The sequence below is a fragment of the Lissotriton helveticus genome, chromosome 4_1, assembly GCF_964261635.1.
Source record: "Lissotriton helveticus chromosome 4_1, aLisHel1.1, whole genome shotgun sequence".
Taxonomy (NCBI): Eukaryota; Metazoa; Chordata; class Amphibia; order Caudata; family Salamandridae; genus Lissotriton; species Lissotriton helveticus.
The window spans coordinates 291,509,350-291,528,438 of NC_136063.1; the positions used below are offsets into that span (position 1 = coordinate 291,509,350).

The following is a 19,089-nucleotide window of genomic DNA, read 5'->3' on the forward strand; positions in this document are numbered from 1 at the left end:
TATTATATCTGATTGGGACAGATTTTCGGGTTGACTCGCTCCCTCATTTCTCAATTGTTGTAATACATCCAGAGTCGGTAAATCCTTTACTCTGATTTGTTGTATTCCTTGTTTCTCTAATGTTTTCGTTGTTTTTTTAGGGCGTTGTTTGTAAAATTTATGTAGTTTCAGTTTTCTTGAGAATTTATACAGATCTATCTTAGTTTGTGTATATTCCAATTGCTTGGAAGGGCAAAAGGAGAGTCCTAGTTTTAAGACGTGTTTCTCATCATCCGTCAAAATACGTTGACTCAAATTCATAATCGTCAAATTGTTCTCTTGACTTTCATCCCTTATTGTCGTTTTTTGTTGAATCTGCCACTGCGTGTTGTCGGTGGGGAGTAATTGTTTCTTCCTCCTCCACTCGCCCCCCTCCGCGTGGGGCGTTTCTTCGTTGGTCCGGGGGCTTTCCCCTCCCTCCCTGTTGTCGCGACTGTCGTAGTATTTGGAACTCGTCGCGAAAAGGGAGTTTCCGTATTTTTGCATTATCTACCATTTCCTGGTCTCTCCTTGCTTCTTCATTCTCAGAAACTTCTGACTCCGTAGTGTCACCCGACTCTTCCCCTCTGGCTGTTGCTCCCTTGTTAGACTTTGATGTCAGGGCTTTGACCTGTGCATCGTATCGTTTCGCGAATGTTAATACCCGCCCTGACTCATAGTCTCTTTCGTCACGTTCAAACTTTTCTTGCTTACGTTACCTGATTTTATCTTCATATGATTTCAATCTCTTCATCATATTGCTTCTCAGCTCATCCAGTTTCTTCTTATCTTATATATATATATATATATATATAATATGTATGTATGTATGTATGTATATGTGTGTATATATATGTATGTGTATATATATGTATATATATATATGTATGTGTATATATGTGTGTATATATATATATATATATATATATATGTGTGTATATATATATATATATATATTTTGGTATGTGAACAAGCTCCCCTGCGGAGCGAAACGCGACATTTTGTAATAAACGTTTTTTCCTGCATACTCACTTGAGTTGGATCGTTTGTGAGCTTTTCTGGCCGTTTGATGGGGCGTCCTGAGGTCTGCACCCTGCCGTAGCCTGTCGCCCATTGACGGGTTGGGATTTCTTATATATATATATATATATATATATATATATATATTATATATATTATATATATTATATATTATATATATTATATATTATATATTATATATATTCCTCCAAAGTGACCCTTCGTTCAGGGGCACTCTGCAGCCGGTGCTCGTCAAAGGGACCAGGTCCGTTTATTTAACATAGTGTTCAATGTCATTCATAGTGTTCAGGGTTAGTACCCGGCAACACTGATAAAATGATAGTAGGATGCCGGGTACTAACCCTGAATACTATGAATGACATTGAACACTATGAGACTCAAAAAGAAGCGCATTTGTCTTTCTGTTTTGTGTAAAAGTTTGGATATTTGCTAAAACTACACATCCCACAATGCCACTTAAGGGCAGAGGTGGGTATATAAGTAGAAATTGAAGGACTTACCAACCGTGAGCAAAGCCTTGTTGGCTGAAACGCGTTGGTGGGGGAGAGTTTGCTATTAAAATAAGCAACACGCCATTTGGTGTGCCGCATCTTTTGTTCTGATATATATATATATATCAAAACACAGAGAGTCCCCTAAGGAAAGGTCACACGGGAAGGGTTTCCACACACCATAACCGGCAGTTGCCACCACCACAGCCAGCGCAGCGTTCATATTGCAGAATGCCGAACGTTTTAAGCCGTAGCCCTTGATCACCGGCCTGCAATTGACACAAAGAGGCATCCATTAAACATAGGAACTTTTATTTGCTGTTAACAGTCCCGCCCCAATGGGCTTGAGCAGGCATGGCATCATGGTAAATGTAGTCCATCTGCTGAGGACCTAACGTTCCAAATATAACCCAGTGGCTTGTGTGCCTCATAGTGTCACATTGTTAGCCCAAGTGGGTGAGCGCTTGCGTGAAAGCTGCAGAGTGGCACACCAATTGAATCCAGAGATGAGGCCCCTTCCGCTCCCGAATGCGCCCGTAATCACGAGCACCAGGATCCGCCGTGATACAGCAGCGGGACCTTTCCGCGGCCGGACGAGCCGCTCAACATCAAAACACAGAGAGTCCCCAAAGGAAAGGTCACACGGGAAGGGTTTCCACACACCATCACCGGCAGTTGCCACCACCACAGCCAGCGCAGCGTTCGTATTGCAGAATGCCAAACGTTTCAAGCCGTAGCCCTTGATCACCGGCCTGCAATTGACACAAAGAGGCATCCATTAAACATAGGAACTTTTATTTGCTGTTAACAGTCCCGCCGCGGGTGGGCTCCTGGCACCCTGCTTTGGGCATTTTCATGGGGAGCACAACGGCGCTCCCAGATGTTGCTTCGGGACCCGGGAATGGCTGGCATCTTCGTGGGGGGGGGGGCGTGACGGCGCTCCCCCCGCCTCCAACTTTGGTGGGGGCCAGGGCTCCTGGCCCCCTTTCAGGGCATTTTTCACGGGTAGCGCGACAGCGCTCCCCGGCTTCCCTTCTGCTGGGGGCAGCCCCCAGGACCTGACCCACCCCGGGGGCACAGTTGAGACCAGCGGCGGAGCCCCACGCGCTTCGCCGTCAGTCCACTGAGGGGTCAAAGTTCGCCTACCTTCTGGGGGGGCATATCGCGGCCCCCAGGTGGCCGATTTTCACCATTTTTGTCTCTTCTTGCTGCTCTTGGCCAGCCCCTGCCACTGGGAACCCTCTCCTTCGCCCTCCTGGTCTCAAGGAGAGTGCATTCAGCAGGGAGCTGTCTTCAGTGGCTCCCTGCACCAGCCTTTCACCTGCTCTCCTCCTGGGCCTCTCTTCTCTCTGCGCAGAGGCCCCTGCTTCTGCGCACTGGTCCTAGACTCTTCTCCTGGCACTGTTCAGGATCCTGGGGACAGTCAGGGGGTTCCTCCTTCCAACTGCCCACTGCGCCAGGCTCCAGCACCTTCTGCCTCAGCAGACCACACCCCAGAGAGCTTCTCTTCCTGTGCAAGCACTTTTTAAAGTTCAGGAGAGGGCTGGCAGGAAGTCTCTGTTTGCCCTATCACCCAGTGACACATCACTATTCTGCCCCTGATCCCTCCTTCCTGCCTAGGCCTCTGGGTTGGTTCAAGATGGCGTTGTTCAGGGTCTCCTGCCACATGGTCTCTGAAAGCCCCTTCCTCCCACACTGCCTTCCCTCCCTTGTGCAGCCTGGTGCCTGGCACCCAGTGATAGCTGCTAATGGATGAGCCTGTAGCCCCACCCATCTTCTTTTCGTGGAGATGGGGCCTCAGTTTGTGGAAGAAAGGTGATCAATCCAGCCTGCTGAGGTCAGCCCTCAGCCAGGCCCTGGTTATGGCTGACTCAGAGAAATATGACATTTCTGGATGACCCAAAAGCAGTACAAATATGACTTTGGACTCTGCAGAATACTTCTTCTCACACCCGTTACAGTGAACTTTAGTGCGTATCTGGACTCTGTAGGCCTTAGGAAAGTTAATCTAGCCCAGTAAGTCTCACACAGCGGGACTACTAAGTTGTCATAGCAGGCCACACCCCTTTCCCCACCATTCTGCAAACACATTTCCTGGCGTGCTCTTTGATGGGTATTAAAGCCCCCCTTCGCTGCTGGGGGTCTTTAAGGGCCAACTAGTTTAACTGATTCCTCCAGTATGTCCCAGATGGTGGGATTGCTGAAAGCAGGCCGTGCCCCGTTTCTCTACTACCATGCAATAGACCCTCCTGGTGTGTTAAGTTGGAGGATTAAGTCCCCTTGAATATTAGGGGCCAACTAGCCCAGCAGGTGCTTCCAATACATCCCACATAGCTGTATTGCTGAGAGTGGTCTGACGCCACGCCCCCCATTTTACACCACTTTGCAAACACGCCCCATGGCGCACTGCTGCTCGGAGGATGAAGTCCACTTGTGCCCTGAGGTCCTCAGGACACAAGAGGACCTCCTCGCCCCACCAGCAGTGTGCCAAGAGGCGCGTTTGCAGAGTGGTGTAAAAAGGGCATGGCCTCGGACTACCTCTTTGCAGTCCAGCTCTGTGTGTGCTTAATGGCGGTACCTGGTGGGCTAGTTGGCCCCAGGGACCCTCAGAATTCAATTGGAATTAATTCCCCAACTTGCATCACGCCAGGGGGCGCATTTGCATAGTGGTGGAGGGGCCTCCGGTGAGATGCCCCTTCTTTTAGCATTTTTGGGGCCCTGGGGACCCAATCCCCCAGGGCCTGACCCCTTTATTTTTTAATTTAATTTTTTTAAACGGGAAAGGGGCTGCGCGGCCCACCTCCCGATCCACTTTTGGCCCAGGGGACCCCATTCCCCGGTACTAGGGGGGCCCGCAAGGCATCCCACCCTCATTTAATTAAAGCCCTGAGGAGGTGGCAGTCCCCAGTGCTGTGATGGCCCCCACGGCCCCCCACACCTTAATTTAGAATTGCCCCCGGTACCTGGCCCACCCGGGGGATTTTTTTTACAAATTTAGCTCGGGAGACAGCTCTTTGTTTCTTTTTATATATATAATTTCGGCCGGATTCGTGCACCCAGCGCAAATTAGGCAAATCTTTTTTTTTTTTTTAATGCTTTTTTTGGAGCCTGGGTGTCCTTGTGGGACCCCCTGAGCAGGCCTAGGGGGTAAGGATATTTCTACCCTGCCCCCTTTCTTGTTTTTTTCTTTTTTGTTTGCCTTTTTCTTGTGACTCACAAGACGTCTGCAAACACTTCCTGGTTTGTAGTGTTGACAGCCAATTAGAATGAAGCTGGTGCTCGAGACTCTTCCTTGGTGCTCAGATATCGATATTTCTATTTTTTAAATTTCTTAGCAACTACTGGACGGATTTACACCATTTAAAAAAAGGTCGCTTTCTGAACCAAGGGCTACCTTTTTGCTAAATTTGGTGTAATTCCGTTCAGCAGTTCGGGCTGTAGTCTGGTCAAAATTCCTTTGGAAATTAACATGTGAAAAACACGTTTTGGGACCCCCCTTTTTTCTCGGGTCCCGTTTGACAAATCACCCCCTAAACATTCAAGGCAGGAGCTGACCGGAGCGGGCCATTAGTTTTGAAAATTTTGCGTAGATTCATCAAACAGCACCAAAGATATTGGCAAAAGAAAAAACGCTTTTTGAATAGAAACAAGCTCCTAACTATACCTACTGGTGCCCGCCAGTAGGTAATATATAGTGTCTGTATATATATGTTGTGTGTGTATATGTAGATGTATGTTAATGTACCAAAAAAAGACCTGTATGGTAACTTTTTTTTTTTTGTCCTCATTACCACCATGGTGTCAAATGCCAGACCGAACAAGCCTTCTACCAGCTGTCTCAGTTGTTAAAACCGGCAGGGATAGAGAACGAACTAATGGGGGGCCAGCCATCCCTCAGCTGTTGCGGGCTTCGTCGTAAAGGCATATAACACCGATTACCTAGTCAACGGTAACCATTGATAGAAGTAACAGCCAACAGAGGACCGGGCATCGGCTATACAAATGGTGTGGAAAAAAACAAAAAAAAAACACCATAGTAGTGTAATCATCGGACCCGGGGAAAAAAACAAAAAAAAACACCCCGGATACTTCATTGCACCCATGATAACATATGCCAAAAAACCCTTTTACTCTGATTGCCAGACCTAGCGAGGTCCATACGTGCAGTCTGCAAGATGGACGCCTGCCAGTCACTGAGGGAAGGAGGTGAAGGGACTTTCCACTTCCTGCAGATCTCCCTCCTTGCTAATAGCACAGCATAGAACACTAAGCTTTTAGCTGCGCTCTGTACTCCAACTTGGATCCCAAAAATCACTAGAGGCAAATCTATGGTAACCGGAGCCCCCATTGTTGTAAGGGTGTTGCTGATTGCATCCCAAAATGAAGCTAACCGGGGGCATTCAAAAAACATATGGGTATCCGATGCTGCCACCATCCCACACCTAGCACATGCAACTGAATTGCATGTGGTAAATTTAGATAGTCTAAGGGGAGAGTAGTATGCCCTATGCAGAGTATAGAGGTGATTTCTGCGTAACCATAAGGGCTTCACAATGCTCTTTAAAAGCCCAAATGAAGTGGACCAAAGTTCTTGCAGGTTATGGCCAATAATTGAAGGGCCCCACAACCGGTCCGGTAAGCTAAATTCCCCGTCCGTTTCCTCGAGTATGAGTTTGTACCATTGTGAGATCTCTTTTTTAGTCGGTCCCCTATTCACTAGATTGGTAATTAATAGGCTATAGCCTCCAAGTGCAAACTTATTCCTTCTAGGGGGTAGAGTTTTATACGCTTGAGTCCAGCTGGCCATTTGCAGGTATTTAAACCTTGAAAGGTTGGGTCCAATCTTGATCTGAAGATATTCCCATGAAAGCAAATCCCCTTAAAAAAAGAGGTCTCCCCACACTTCAAGGCCCGCCTCTCTCAAGGGCACAGCTAAACTATCTCCTAGCCATTCGGGACTTTCAGTTAACCCCCATAGCGGTGTTTTATCACAGAAATACCCCTGCTTAATAGATTTTGTTACCTCGACCCACATTTTTGCCAGTCCTTGTAGGACCTTCAGTTTAATCGACATTTTAATTAAATTAACCCTCCCAATTAAGGAAAGTGGGAGGTGAGACCATGATTGTAATAACTTTCTACATTCTTTAGCTACAGCTGAGAGGTTAACTAGGGCAAGTTTATTCATATCTTTTACTATGTTTAAGCCCAAATACTGCATTGAAGAACCTGCCTGTACCTCCATAGCGCTCCCATGTCATTCCAGACAAGCATCTCGGTCTTTGCAGCATTAATCTGATAACCAGAAATTCGACCGAATTCCTGGGCAATTTCTAGAATTACGGGGAGTGCGGTAGTCACCCTCTGACGTGAGGATAAGCACATCATCGGCATATAGGGCTACCTTCCTCTCCCACCCTCTGTAAGAAAAAGGTCTGATAATGACCTCATCCCTCAGTCGTTGTGCGAAGGGTTCGATGTAAAAATAGAATAGTAGGGGGGAGAGCGGGCAACCCTGCCGTGTCCCCCTAGTGATGGTAAAGGGGTTCGATAGGTCGCCATTGACTAATAAGCGTGCCATTGGATTACGATATAGTAGGCCGACCGCACGACGGAACCCTGCACCCACGCCAAACTTGGCCAAGGCCCCTGACAGGTATACCCAATTGACCCTGTCGAAGGCCTTTGTTGCATTCAGCGTGAGGGCGGCCAATGGCAGGTTCTCGGCCAAAGCTATATCCATGGCGCCTATCAGATCATACGTTAGCTCATGTAGCTGTCGCCCCTTCACAAAGCCTTTTTGGTAACCTGTATGGTAACTTTATGCTGGGTAAAGACTGAGTGGTAAGAACGGCATACCTTTCAATGTGCTAATTCCACGGACACTTCAAGCATTATTTCAGGTCTGCTGTCTTAGAGGATTTATACTTTTTCAGTCATCTCTAAAGTAATATGAATTACTCAAAGAATATTGTTGTGGGAGAGTGCCTCATGGAATGTCACCTTTCTATTTAAGGATCAAAACTGTTGAAGCCATATCATGCTCCCTTGATATTAGAGTGGAAGGCCATGTCTTGTCACAGGCCACTAATTTTGTGATATTGTGTATTTGGATGAACGAGAGTGAGTGATGCTTTAAAAGTTTTGTCAGTCCCTATGTGTTACTGAGTTAGAGGGTTGTGGGCAGCCTAATATAAGTTCCTAAGCATTATATTGACTTTACACTAAAAGTTCCATCAGTGGCCATGAGGGCTGATATTTATGGTTTAGAAGACCTGACAGCCATCAAACTTCCCTCTTTTAGTGGCTATGTGATAACCCGGAAGCAAATCCTTTAAAGAGAATTACGGAACATGTTCAAAACCCTTAGTGTTCTTTGTTTCAATGTGATATTAAGAAGGTCATAAAGTTTGATGTGCCTTTAGTTTCCTTTTGTGTACTGTTGCAAACTGCAAAATGGTTCTAGGTATGTTGTTTTAAAGCATTCCATTTGTACCGAACCCATAAGCTCCATGTCGCATTACGTGATAACTGCAATTGCAGTAGGTACTCAACTAAGGTTTATTAAAGTTCAAATGTTATTATTTCGTGATCTCTTCGCCTCTTCTCGTATTTTGCACATAGTCATTCCAACCTGAGAAGTTTTATTGTTCCAGCAACTCGTATGGGAAAATGAGGGCGATACTTTTCATACAAATAACCGTGCTTTCTATATGCCCTGAGAAACCGTGATTTGTTTAACGTTTACTGATCAGTAGATCAAGTGGTAGATATTACTACTAAATAGAAAGAGACCTGCACAATTAGCTAGCCCTTCTTGTTTTTGATTGTAGATTTTTTTTAACTGTTATCAGAAAGTCAATACTTGGTAAAACCGAGTTTCTGGCAATTCGATCTTTAGGTAATCTCTTTCATGTCACTTCTATTCTTTACTTCTGTGCTGTCTTTGCTTGTGGTATTGAACTCCAGCAAAAGAGCGCGTGTGGAACACATGCCAATGCAGAACTGCAATTACTATGTCAGAGAAATTAATTTTAGCCCCTAATGGCTTTTTATTGGCAATCTAATTACAGCTGAACCCACAAGACAGAACATCATGGCACATAATCCGTAATTAAGTACAATCTATTTATTGATGTAAGATTCCAAATCAAATATAACTGAGATAGCAAATTGGAGTTGGATAGTACTCTGCATGCTTGTTAGAATCTAGAATTTACGACGCTCTCTTAAAGAGACCGGATGCTCCAAATATATACAATTAGAAAATGTACCCACTATCTTTATAACTTGGTAAATCGGTTTAAATATTGGGTCACCACTTGATCATGAGAGTTATGAATGGAAATAGGCATTTGTCCTGACCTATACACTCTGTGTTAAATATTTCTTTTGGATTTCTTGATCATGGAACAATCTAAGGCAAATATTAAGCAATCAAGTGAATAAACGTTCCAAAAAAGGAAAAATACATGTAATCTAACGTGTTCTATGACAATAAAATGCATAACCCATTCAAGAGATTCAGATTTCATTGCAAGTTGGTTACTTGTAAAGGAGGTTTGTGAATGTAGCCGCAGTTCTTTTATGTGTATTATTCTAGGTTCTGGTTTTGCAAGATTCATTTCAGTTCTGTGGGTGAGACACATTCCATTCCACCACTGCCCAAAGTTTGCATGGTAAGAGTCTTTCCATCGGGTGGTTATTGGTTGGATTGCAGATTGTGTGAAAGTCAATAAGCTTTATGTTAAGATCATCTAGGAGTTTTTGGTACGATTGAAATCGCAGCATCAGGTGTTTGAGGATACATCATGACCTAGTGTTAAAGTGGAGGTTATTTCATTATAAATCTGGGCCTGAAACTCAAAGATCCTTTCATCTCCATTTTTAAGAATTGAATTAGGACACAACGCAAAGATTGGATTACATCAGGTCAGACTTGTTGACTGCTGTTCTAGCAGGGGTATTAGTCCAACAAGTGATAAGAAAAACGTAAAAAGGCCCACCCCTATTGGAGAAAGTTAGTAGTAACTGGTGTTGAACATTGGATCCTTTTTTATAAAATATCCAACTTACTACCCAACAGTGACTAGCTATAAAATGACTGTCATTAACACACTAACCTCTAAATTCATCACACCCTCCAAATAAAGATAGTCCTCAAAAGTTCACTCCACCGACCTACACAGCTGAAAGCCTACAATCCTTCCTTTCAACATAGGCGCCTTTACCACTTCTGCGAGCCCCCAAAAGTGCCATAAAACCGGTTTCCCATGTCTCTTCTTAACTAGGCCTACCACTGTCTGTAAATGGGAAAATACCTCCAATCCTATGTTTTTAACTGGTTTTGTTAAAGATTTACTCATTCAGATATTTTCGACATTTTCACTGTGGTATCTCCAATTTGTTGTTGATTTTTTTTGTTTACTTTTCTTAGAAGAAAAAGAAAAGAAATTCTATTGTTTTTTTTATTGCTCCACCTCTTATACAAGTGATGGTGTTTTGACTAGGAGTTTAAAAAAAAAAGAGTCATTTCATAATGTAACTCTGATGGCATATATGATTTTCAAAACTCAGTAGCCTCAAACTTTATATCACAAAAGACTACATTGTAAATGTACCCAAACCACACATTATGCAATTAATGCAAGTCATGTAATGGCATAAGCCTAAATACTCCAGTAACCTGAGCATCCTTTGCTCACAGAAATGTCACCCTGTTTACACCCCACCCAAAAAATTGAAAATTACTTGAGAATAAGAAACTTCCATCAGTTAGGGTGGGATAAGACTCTGTTTTATCTTCTGGTGTGTAAATCTGGCATACGGTAGATGGGAGGGCTGGAGTGGTACAACGAAGAGAAGCTTCCAAAACAATCATCCATTATCTAGCACACTCACTGGTGTGAGGTGGTTGGTAAGCCTAACTATTTGCTTTCCTACTTTTTTACTTTAATCCCTAGGTCTGCAATGTCATTCTTTGTGTCAGAGCCTGTTTTTACCTGCTCTTCAGATAAAGAGAGATGGAATAAACATGAGAATTTCTAAAAGGAAATTAGAGCTGTATTTGGACGCTTGCAGAGAGATTTATATTATTAGGTAGAGGACAATAATATATAATATGAATACAGTACAAACATGAAAGCCTAAGTAGGATCTGTTTTGCCGTCCTCTTGTTCGTAGTTGTTCATTGGTTATAGTTTACTTCAAAGCAGTTTTCAGTAAGGCATAACAAAAGAAACGTTTTTTCCAATTTAACAACAAGCTACAATAACCTATGTCACTGATTTGAGAAGCTAGGATGTCTGTTAACATTGGTTAAATCAAGATATTTCACATTGGTAAACCAAATTCATATTAAGTGTTTTTGTATTCATATTCTAATTAGGTATTATTCCTCTTTTCCAGTTGGATTCCACAACGCATTACCTTTCATAGGATTTGGCTTTCTTGATAATGCCATAATGATTGTTGCTGTAAGTATAAATTCTTACTTTATTTTCTAAGAGAATAAATTAATTGATGCAATTTGACGAAAGTGATTTTGTTATGCTGAAAGTCTGATGAGGAATTTCCCGTGATTTATGTTTCAGATTTATGTATCCCGCTTATTGTATAGTTTAGGTACTTAATAACCACCGTTAGACATGTTATTACAGCAAATCGTTTTGTTTTTTTTAACCTCTTCAGCGCGACCGCGTTTCCCCCTCCGGTGCTGGGCGGTAATAGAAACGGGCGTGGTCATGACGGAACGGTTCCGTCATGAGCACAGCTCAACCGTAGCTCATGACGGAACCGTTCCGTCATGAGCATGGAAAGGGTTAAAGTATACCTAAATATTCTGCGATGCATTGATTTCAGCCATGTTGTCAGTTATGAATTTCTGTATTAAACAAAATTGGAATTATTAGCCCATGTTCTCTGGCATTTAATCTTTTATAGATTAACCTTTCTGTAAACTTATTTTGTGTTGACACTGAGGATCCCACATCATTTAAAAACATAAATGTATGTACGTTTCTTACTGGCTTGAAAGTTATGTCTGAATAAATGCTCTCAGATGTTGATGTATTCAAAGAGTCCATGAAAGCATGAGCTTTAACATGACCTTGGTGTATTCTGAATGTCAGCAAGTGTGTTATTAGCTCTGAATATTGAGGTTTGAATAACCTGGTGACATAAGTTCTTCAAAAACTGCAGCAAAAAGATGAACAAAACTGGAGCCCCCTTGGGTGATTGCTTTGTACCGTTTCGTGATGGGACAGCATGCACCCTGTAGATGCATCATGAATTACAGCTTCTAATTGAGAGCAGGTGTATAGTCTTTGTCTTTACTTTGCAGACCTGGCATTTTAACCCCTTCCACGTGGGGCTAATTCCCCCGCGGTGTGGGGGGGTGGGGGGGGGGGGGGGAGGGGCCGCGCGCGGCACCAGGGTGCTCGTGAAGGGCCCAGCTCGTCATGCTGCACAGTGGAGCTGTGCTCATGACGAACTGGGCTCATCACGACTCCGCCCACTCCCATAGAACGCCCGCACAGGCGGGGAATTAGCCCCGCGTGGGCGTTCCGCGGCAGTTATGACTAGCTCAGCTCGTCATGAGCACAGCTCCACTGTGCCTCATTACGAGCTCAGCTCATCATAAGCATTGAACGTTTTAAATACAGATTATTGTTGTTGTGTTCAGGAAATGTGTGCTTTTGTAATGCATTAACCTTTTTACGGACAAAGTGGTAGCCAGGAATTGCCCTTGAGCATTCATTTGTTTTAATTTATCATGATTACATATTGGAAGGGGTGGCTGAGAGCAACATAGTGTGCGCTAGGGGTGCAGAGAAGCCGCCCCCCCCCCCCCTTCACTGAAGACTGGAAATCCAACATGGATTGGTGCCAATAGATGGAGCAAATAGTTTACCAAAGTAGGGGCTGCCCTAAGGAATGGGAAAATGTGTGGGGCAACTATCTCACTTATCGAGACTACTAAACAGAAGGAGATGGGCATGGAAATAGGGAGAGGAAGCTTGACATTTCTGAATTTTTCTTCGGGGTACAGAAATCTCTAATATGTGAAGACACTCCGCTCATAACTGCCACTTTCATGTTCATGCTATTGTCTGCTCTGTTTCACATGTACACTGAACGATTGACTTAACCATAAGATTTCTTTTTTTAAGAGGTCTCTAATTGTTCTGCATCCACCATCCAGCCAGTCAGAGAAAACTTGGGGGTTGGTGGCAGGTGGGAACTGTGAGTTCCCAGCGATGAGGGTATGAGGGGACGGAAAAGTGGTGAGGCCCTTAGAAACTGCTACTTTGTCCCAAATGTCAAGTTCTGTCTGAGTGGGGAGGGCCATGTAGGCACCAGGGAAGCGTGAAATCCGGGACAGCCAGGGGAGGTCCCAAATGGATCGTCCAGTGACCGCTCTGTCCATATGAAACCAGACCTTCTCGCTCTCACGCGCCGTCCACTCAGAGATGAAAAGGAGATGGGAGGCCCAGTAGTACTCCAACAAATTTGGGCATGCCAGCCCACCCCTATCTCGGGGAAGCATAAGAGTTTTGTTAGAGAAACGCACCCTGTGCCCGCCCCAGATGAAGTAAGGGATTTCGCATTGGAGACTTTGGATCTGGTGTTGCGGGATAGGAGTAGGGAGACATTGAAATAGATATAGGACTTTGGCTCACACCAACATCTTAACTGCATGCAGGCGGCCCAACCAAGAGAGGGTAAGAGGCTTCCGGACTCGTAGGTCGTCCAGCACCGCCCTCCTGCAGTCCTGCCAATTGACTTGGGACCATGTGGCGAGCGTGGGAGTTAATTGACGACACAGGTGTAGAATAGAGTTGGTAGCCCACTGGTAAGGGGCAAGGGACTGAAGTGTAGAGATTTCCTCCTTCGGGATCGTGAAGTTCAGTACCCAGGACTTCTCATGGTTAATTTTGAGGCCAGATGCCAATCCAAAGAACCGTAGCAGGGAAAGAAGGGCCGGGAGGGAGGTGTGCGGATGGGTGAGCGTTAGAACCAGGTCACCGGCGAAGAGAATAAACAAAGTAGAATCCACTCAGAGTGGTGGTGATCCCTAAAGTGATGGGGAACACACAGTGTTGTTTAAATGCCCCTCACACACCAACAGGCCCCTTGGTGTCATGCTTCATCATCGGGGCCTTCGCACCCCTCTGCGGGATGCGGCGTGCTACGACTCGCGACTACGCAGGAGCACTAAGTAGTGACCTATGTGAGGGGGTGTGTTTATTAAAGGAGTGAGTGAGGTGAGGTGAAAGTGAGTGGTTAAAAAATACCTGGCACGTAGGTAAAAAATAATTTTATTAAATCCTCGGCTGGTATTAGTAAAAGAAGTGCAAAGTGGGGTTGTAAAAATACATGTTAGGGTATTACAACCGCCTCAAACTGTCAACATGTTTCGGAGCGCAGGGGCTCCTTCTTCAGGACAAGGATAAGCACAGATCCTCCCCTTACTCACATGTAAATGTAAAAGTGTATACAAAATTTTTTATTACAACAATGTGTAATGTACCTAACAATGTTTATATATAGGTAGGTTCAGTTGCGCCCAATTGGCGTTTGATGAAAACCTGCAAAAAGAAAGCACAATAAACACACTGGTCTATAGTACACAAACTAAGAGAGAGAAGCTGGTTCTCTTAGTGTAAAAGGGTAAGCCCAAAGTGAGGGTCGCAAAACCCTGTAAGGATAAAAATGGACAAACACAGCAACATACAGACATACAATCACAGTGTGGAAATACTCTCTACTCAGGTGGAAAGAGAGAGAAAAACAAACAGGTTTATAAAAGGCTTACTTATAGTTCTCAAAATCAAAACCTCATGAGCCTATGCGTGTTATTGGGGGATCCTTCCTTACTGCTCAGTAAAGTAACCTAAAAGACATTAATACGTGGGATTTAGTTTGTTGTACACACAAACTCCCTTAAGCATCAAGGTAGTACTTAATGTCATGGCCCAACTCACGGTTACTGCAAAAGCTAGTTGCCTGCCTTCCCTCAACGCGGCTCCGATGAAGTGAGCGTTGGAAACGCTGGTGTCCTTTTTATACTCTCCTAATTAGCAATTAGTTGGTTGTGGATTGAATGATAGGACCCGGGAAATGCCCAAATACGGGGACTGTTATAATGTAGATCCGGAACTGCGCGCCCGATTAAGCGTTTGGAGACGCGCATGCGTGCGTAGACCTAAGCTTAATTGCGTGTGCGCATGCGTCAAGGCGAGTGAAGCAGCGCATGCGCGTACCATTAACACTAATGGGAAATGCGGTGTAAACACGCATCTGTATAGTTAAAGTACTGATCAGGAGCGGTATTAATGTACCCAGGATCGGCCAAGCGCTGTTTAGGAATGGTTGTCTAAGCAAGGGGAATGCCTAATAGAGTCAAAATATGTATATCTGGACCCAGGAGGTTAAGAGAGAGTGAGCCTAAAAGTAGTATGGTCAAGTTGGCAATGTTAATAGAGATATATATTGGGGAGCAGTTTAACCATTACGGAACCTCCGTGATTACCCCATTGACTATGGCCATCACATACCGAGATGAGATGCAGAGTTCAAAAAAGCTGGCCTGATATAGCTTAACTTGAGAAGCCCTGTTTAACAATTATTTCCAAGTTGGGCAGATAGTGTAAACAAGGGGGATGCCTGATAGACTCAAAAAATGTGTGAGTCTGGACCCTCGAGAGTCTCATAATGGTGTGGTAATTTAGGGTGTTCCGTCTTGGGACCGATACTACCGGCCTCAATGACTCCATTCCTTGGAATCTGCTAAGATAAATTATATCAGGACTCCTTTAGTGAACTGTGCATCTCAGCCTGATATGTGATGTTCCGTGATGGTCAATCTGTCCCCCTTGATGTGTCCCTAAATTACCACACCGTTATGAGACTCTCGAGGGTCCAGACTCACACATTTTTTGAGTCTATCAGGCATCCCCCTTGTTTACACTATCTGCCCAACTTGGGAATAATTGTTAAACAGGGCTTCTCAAGTTAAGCTATATCAGGCCAGCTTTTTTGAACTCTGCATCTCATCTCGGTATGTGATGGCCATAGTCAATGGGGTAATCACGGAGGTTCCGTAATGGTTAAACTGCTCCCCAAGATATATCTCTATTAACATTGCCAACTTGACCATACTACTTTTAGGCTCACTCTCTCTTAACCTCCTGGGTCCAGATATACATATTTTGACTCTATTAGGCATTCCCCTTGCTTAGACAACCATTCCTAAACAGCGCTTGGCCGATCCTGGGTACATTAATACCGCTCCTGATCAGTACTTTAACTATACAGATGCGTGTTTACACCGCATTTCCCATTAGTGTTAATGGTACGCGCATGCGCTGCTTCACTCGCCTCGACGCATGCGCACACGCAATTAAGCTTAGGTCTATGCACGCATGCGCGTCTCCAAACGCTTAATCGGGCGCGCAGTTCCGGATCTACATTATAACAGTCCCCGTATTTGGGCATTTCCCGGGTCCTATCATTCAATCCACAACCAACTAATTGCGAATTAGGAGAGTATAAAAAGGACACCAGCGTTTCCAACGTTCACTTCATCGGAGCCGCGCTGAGGGAAGGCAGGCAACTAGCTTTTGCAGTAACCGTGAGTTGGGCCATGACATTAAGTACTACCTTGATGCTTAAGGGAGTTTGTGTGTACAACAAACTAAATCCCACGTATTAATGTCTTTTAGGTTACTTTTACTGAGCAGTAAGGAAGGATCCCCCAATAACACGCATGGGCTCATGAGGTTTTGATTTTGAGAACTATAAGTAAGCCTTTTATAAACCTGTTTGTTTTTCTCTCTCTTTCCACCTGAGTAGAGAGTATTTCCACACTGTGATTGTATGTCTGTATGTTGCTGTGTTTGTCCATTTTTATCCTTACAGGGTTTTGCGACCCTCACTTTGGGCTTACCCTTTTACACTAAGAGAACCAGCTTTTCTCTCTTAGTTTGTGTACTATAGACCAGTGTGTTTATTGTGCTTTCTTTTTGCAGGTTTTCATCAAACGCCAATTGGGCGCAACTGAACCTACCTATATATAAACATTGTTAGGTACATTACACATTGTTGTAATACATTTTTTTTATACACTTTTACATTTACATGTGAGTAAGGGGAGGATCTGTGCTTATCTTTGTCCTGAAGAAGGAGCCCCTGCGCTCCGAAACATGTTGACAGTTTGAGGCGGTTGTAATACCCTAACATGTATTTTTACAACCCCACTTTGCACTTCTTTTACTAATACCAGCCGAGGATTTAATAAAATTATTTTTTACCTACGTGCCAGGTATTTTTTAACCACTCACTTTCACCTCACCTCACTCACTCCTTTAATAAACACACCCCCTCACATAGGTCACTACTTAGTGCTCCTGCGTAGTCGCGAGTCGTAGCACGGCGCATCCCGCAGAGGGGTGCGAAGGCCCCGATGATGAAGCATGACACCAAGGGGCCTGTTGGTGTGTGAGGGGCATTTAAACAACACTGTGTGTTCCCCATCACTTTAGGGATCACCACCACTCTGAGTGGATTCTACTTTGTTTATTCGCATGACCAGGGAGACTGAATCCACTGACTCTCTCTCTCCCCCTTCTGTTTGCAACAACTGCGAAGAGAGCCACTTTGTGTTGCTGGCCTCCAAGGGGATGCCATCAATGTCGGGGGCTTGGCGGATCATTACAGCCAGGGGTTCCACCACAAGGGCGAACAAAAAGGGGGAAACGGGGCATCCCTGCCACATGCCTCTGTGTATAGATATGGGATGTGTGAGTTGACCATTGACCCTCACCCGGGCCTGCGGGGACTGATAAGGGGCCATGATCCGGGCTATCAATAACGGGCCTAGCCCGATTTTATGAAGGACTGCCCGAAGAAAGGTCCAATCTACCCGATCGACCGCTTTCTCCACGTCGAGAGACAGTAAACATGCAGGTATGTTCCAGTGGTGGGCCTTCTCCACTAGATGCACAATACGACGCACGTTGTCCATGCCCTGACGGCGGCGGATGAAGCCAACCTGGTCAGGCTCAATAAGGCCGGGTACGTGGGGATCGAGTCGCTTAGCTAATGTTTTAGTGTACATTTTTAGATCTGTGTTTAAGAGAGCTATGGGGCGGAAGGATGAAAAAAGAGTGGGATCTTTACCTGGCTTAGGAAGGAGGGTGATTTCCGCCAGCCCCATAGAGGGAGATGGCCCGGCAGTGCCGGTGAAAGAATTAAAAAGTCGCAATAGGTGTGTCTGAAGCTGTGGCACGAAGATGTGATCGAAGGATAGGGAGAGTCCGTCCGGCCCTGGAGACTTCCCATGGGGAAGATCCTTTAGCGCACGCGCAAGCTCTTCTCGGGTGAGTGGATCCTCCAGTTGGGCATGATATTGACTGATCGGTGTCCAGATGCATTAATTTCGAATTATTTGTGCCTGATCTGGACAGGGTGTGGCTTTGGCATAAAGTGACGAGTAGTAGGTATGAAAATCATCACGCTTGGACTCCTCAGTAGTAGCCCGCGTGCCTTTGCCGCATTGGATGTTAGCCATGTACACCTTAGCTGCCCGTGACCGAAGGCGTCTAGCCAGAATCACGCCTACCTTGTCCCCCCCTTCGAAGTAACGTTGCTTTAGCTAGTGCCAGGAGAGCTAGTTCAGCTTTATTAGTTCTAAGGGTGCGCAGCTGCTCTTGGAAAGTTGCCAGGCGTCGTTTATGTGTGAGTAAGGGGCGCTCCTGGTCCTGCTTTTCAAGAGCTTTTATACCTCTGGAAAAGTTGTTTTCCAGAAGGCGCGCGTCCCACGCCTGTGCAATCGTAATAGATGTGATATGACCGTGGATCGTGGCCTTGAATGCGTCCCACACTACGGGTAAGCGAGTTTTGTGAATGGCGCTAGTTTCAAAATAAGACTCAATAGCTGCGCGTAGTTCTCCTATATCTACTGGGTCTCAAAGAATGTGTGGAAGTAGGTGCCAGCGGGGTGCCTCTGGAACGCATGAAGCCAGATTCCCGCAGATGAAGCTCAATGTGGGCATGATCAGAGAAAGACATGTCCGACATAGAGACTGATAGTGTCTCACCGATCAGAGCATGAGAGATAAAATGTCAATGCGCATGCACTAGCGGTGCACATGGGAGTAATAGGAATAGTCACGTGTGTTGGGCGAGTGATAGCGCCAGGTATCCAGCAGGCCAAGGTCAGACAACTGCCTCTTGAGGGCAAATGACCTAGCACCCGTCGCTTGAAAGGAACCTTCCCTGCGATCCATAGCAGCATCCCACACCATGTTGAAATCGCCCCCTATGATAAGTTAAGGATCCGCCTGCGGTATATGGTCCCTCAGGAGTGCCCGGAGATCAGAGTCCTGCGCTTAATTAGGAGCTTATACATTGCACAGAGTGAGAGACTAGTGTCTGATCTTGACCCCCACCTTGATGAACGACCATCTTTGCCGCAAAATACTTTGGATTCCCCCTGTGGGATGGCAGGCCTGCAGAGTATCACCACTCCAGCTAT

General features: G+C 45.1%; 1 protein-coding gene across 1 annotated transcript in view; it reads left to right on the forward strand.

Annotated features, from left to right (window-relative positions):
* Positions 1-19,089, forward strand: part of TMEM65 (transmembrane protein 65) — a 293,983-nt gene that overhangs the window by 120,016 nt on the left and 154,878 nt on the right. The window contains exon 3 of the mRNA XM_078686794.1: positions 10,959-11,026. Within this exon, the coding sequence (XP_078542920.1) occupies positions 10,959-11,026 (68 nt within the window). The remainder of the gene's footprint in view (positions 1-10,958; positions 11,027-19,089) is intronic.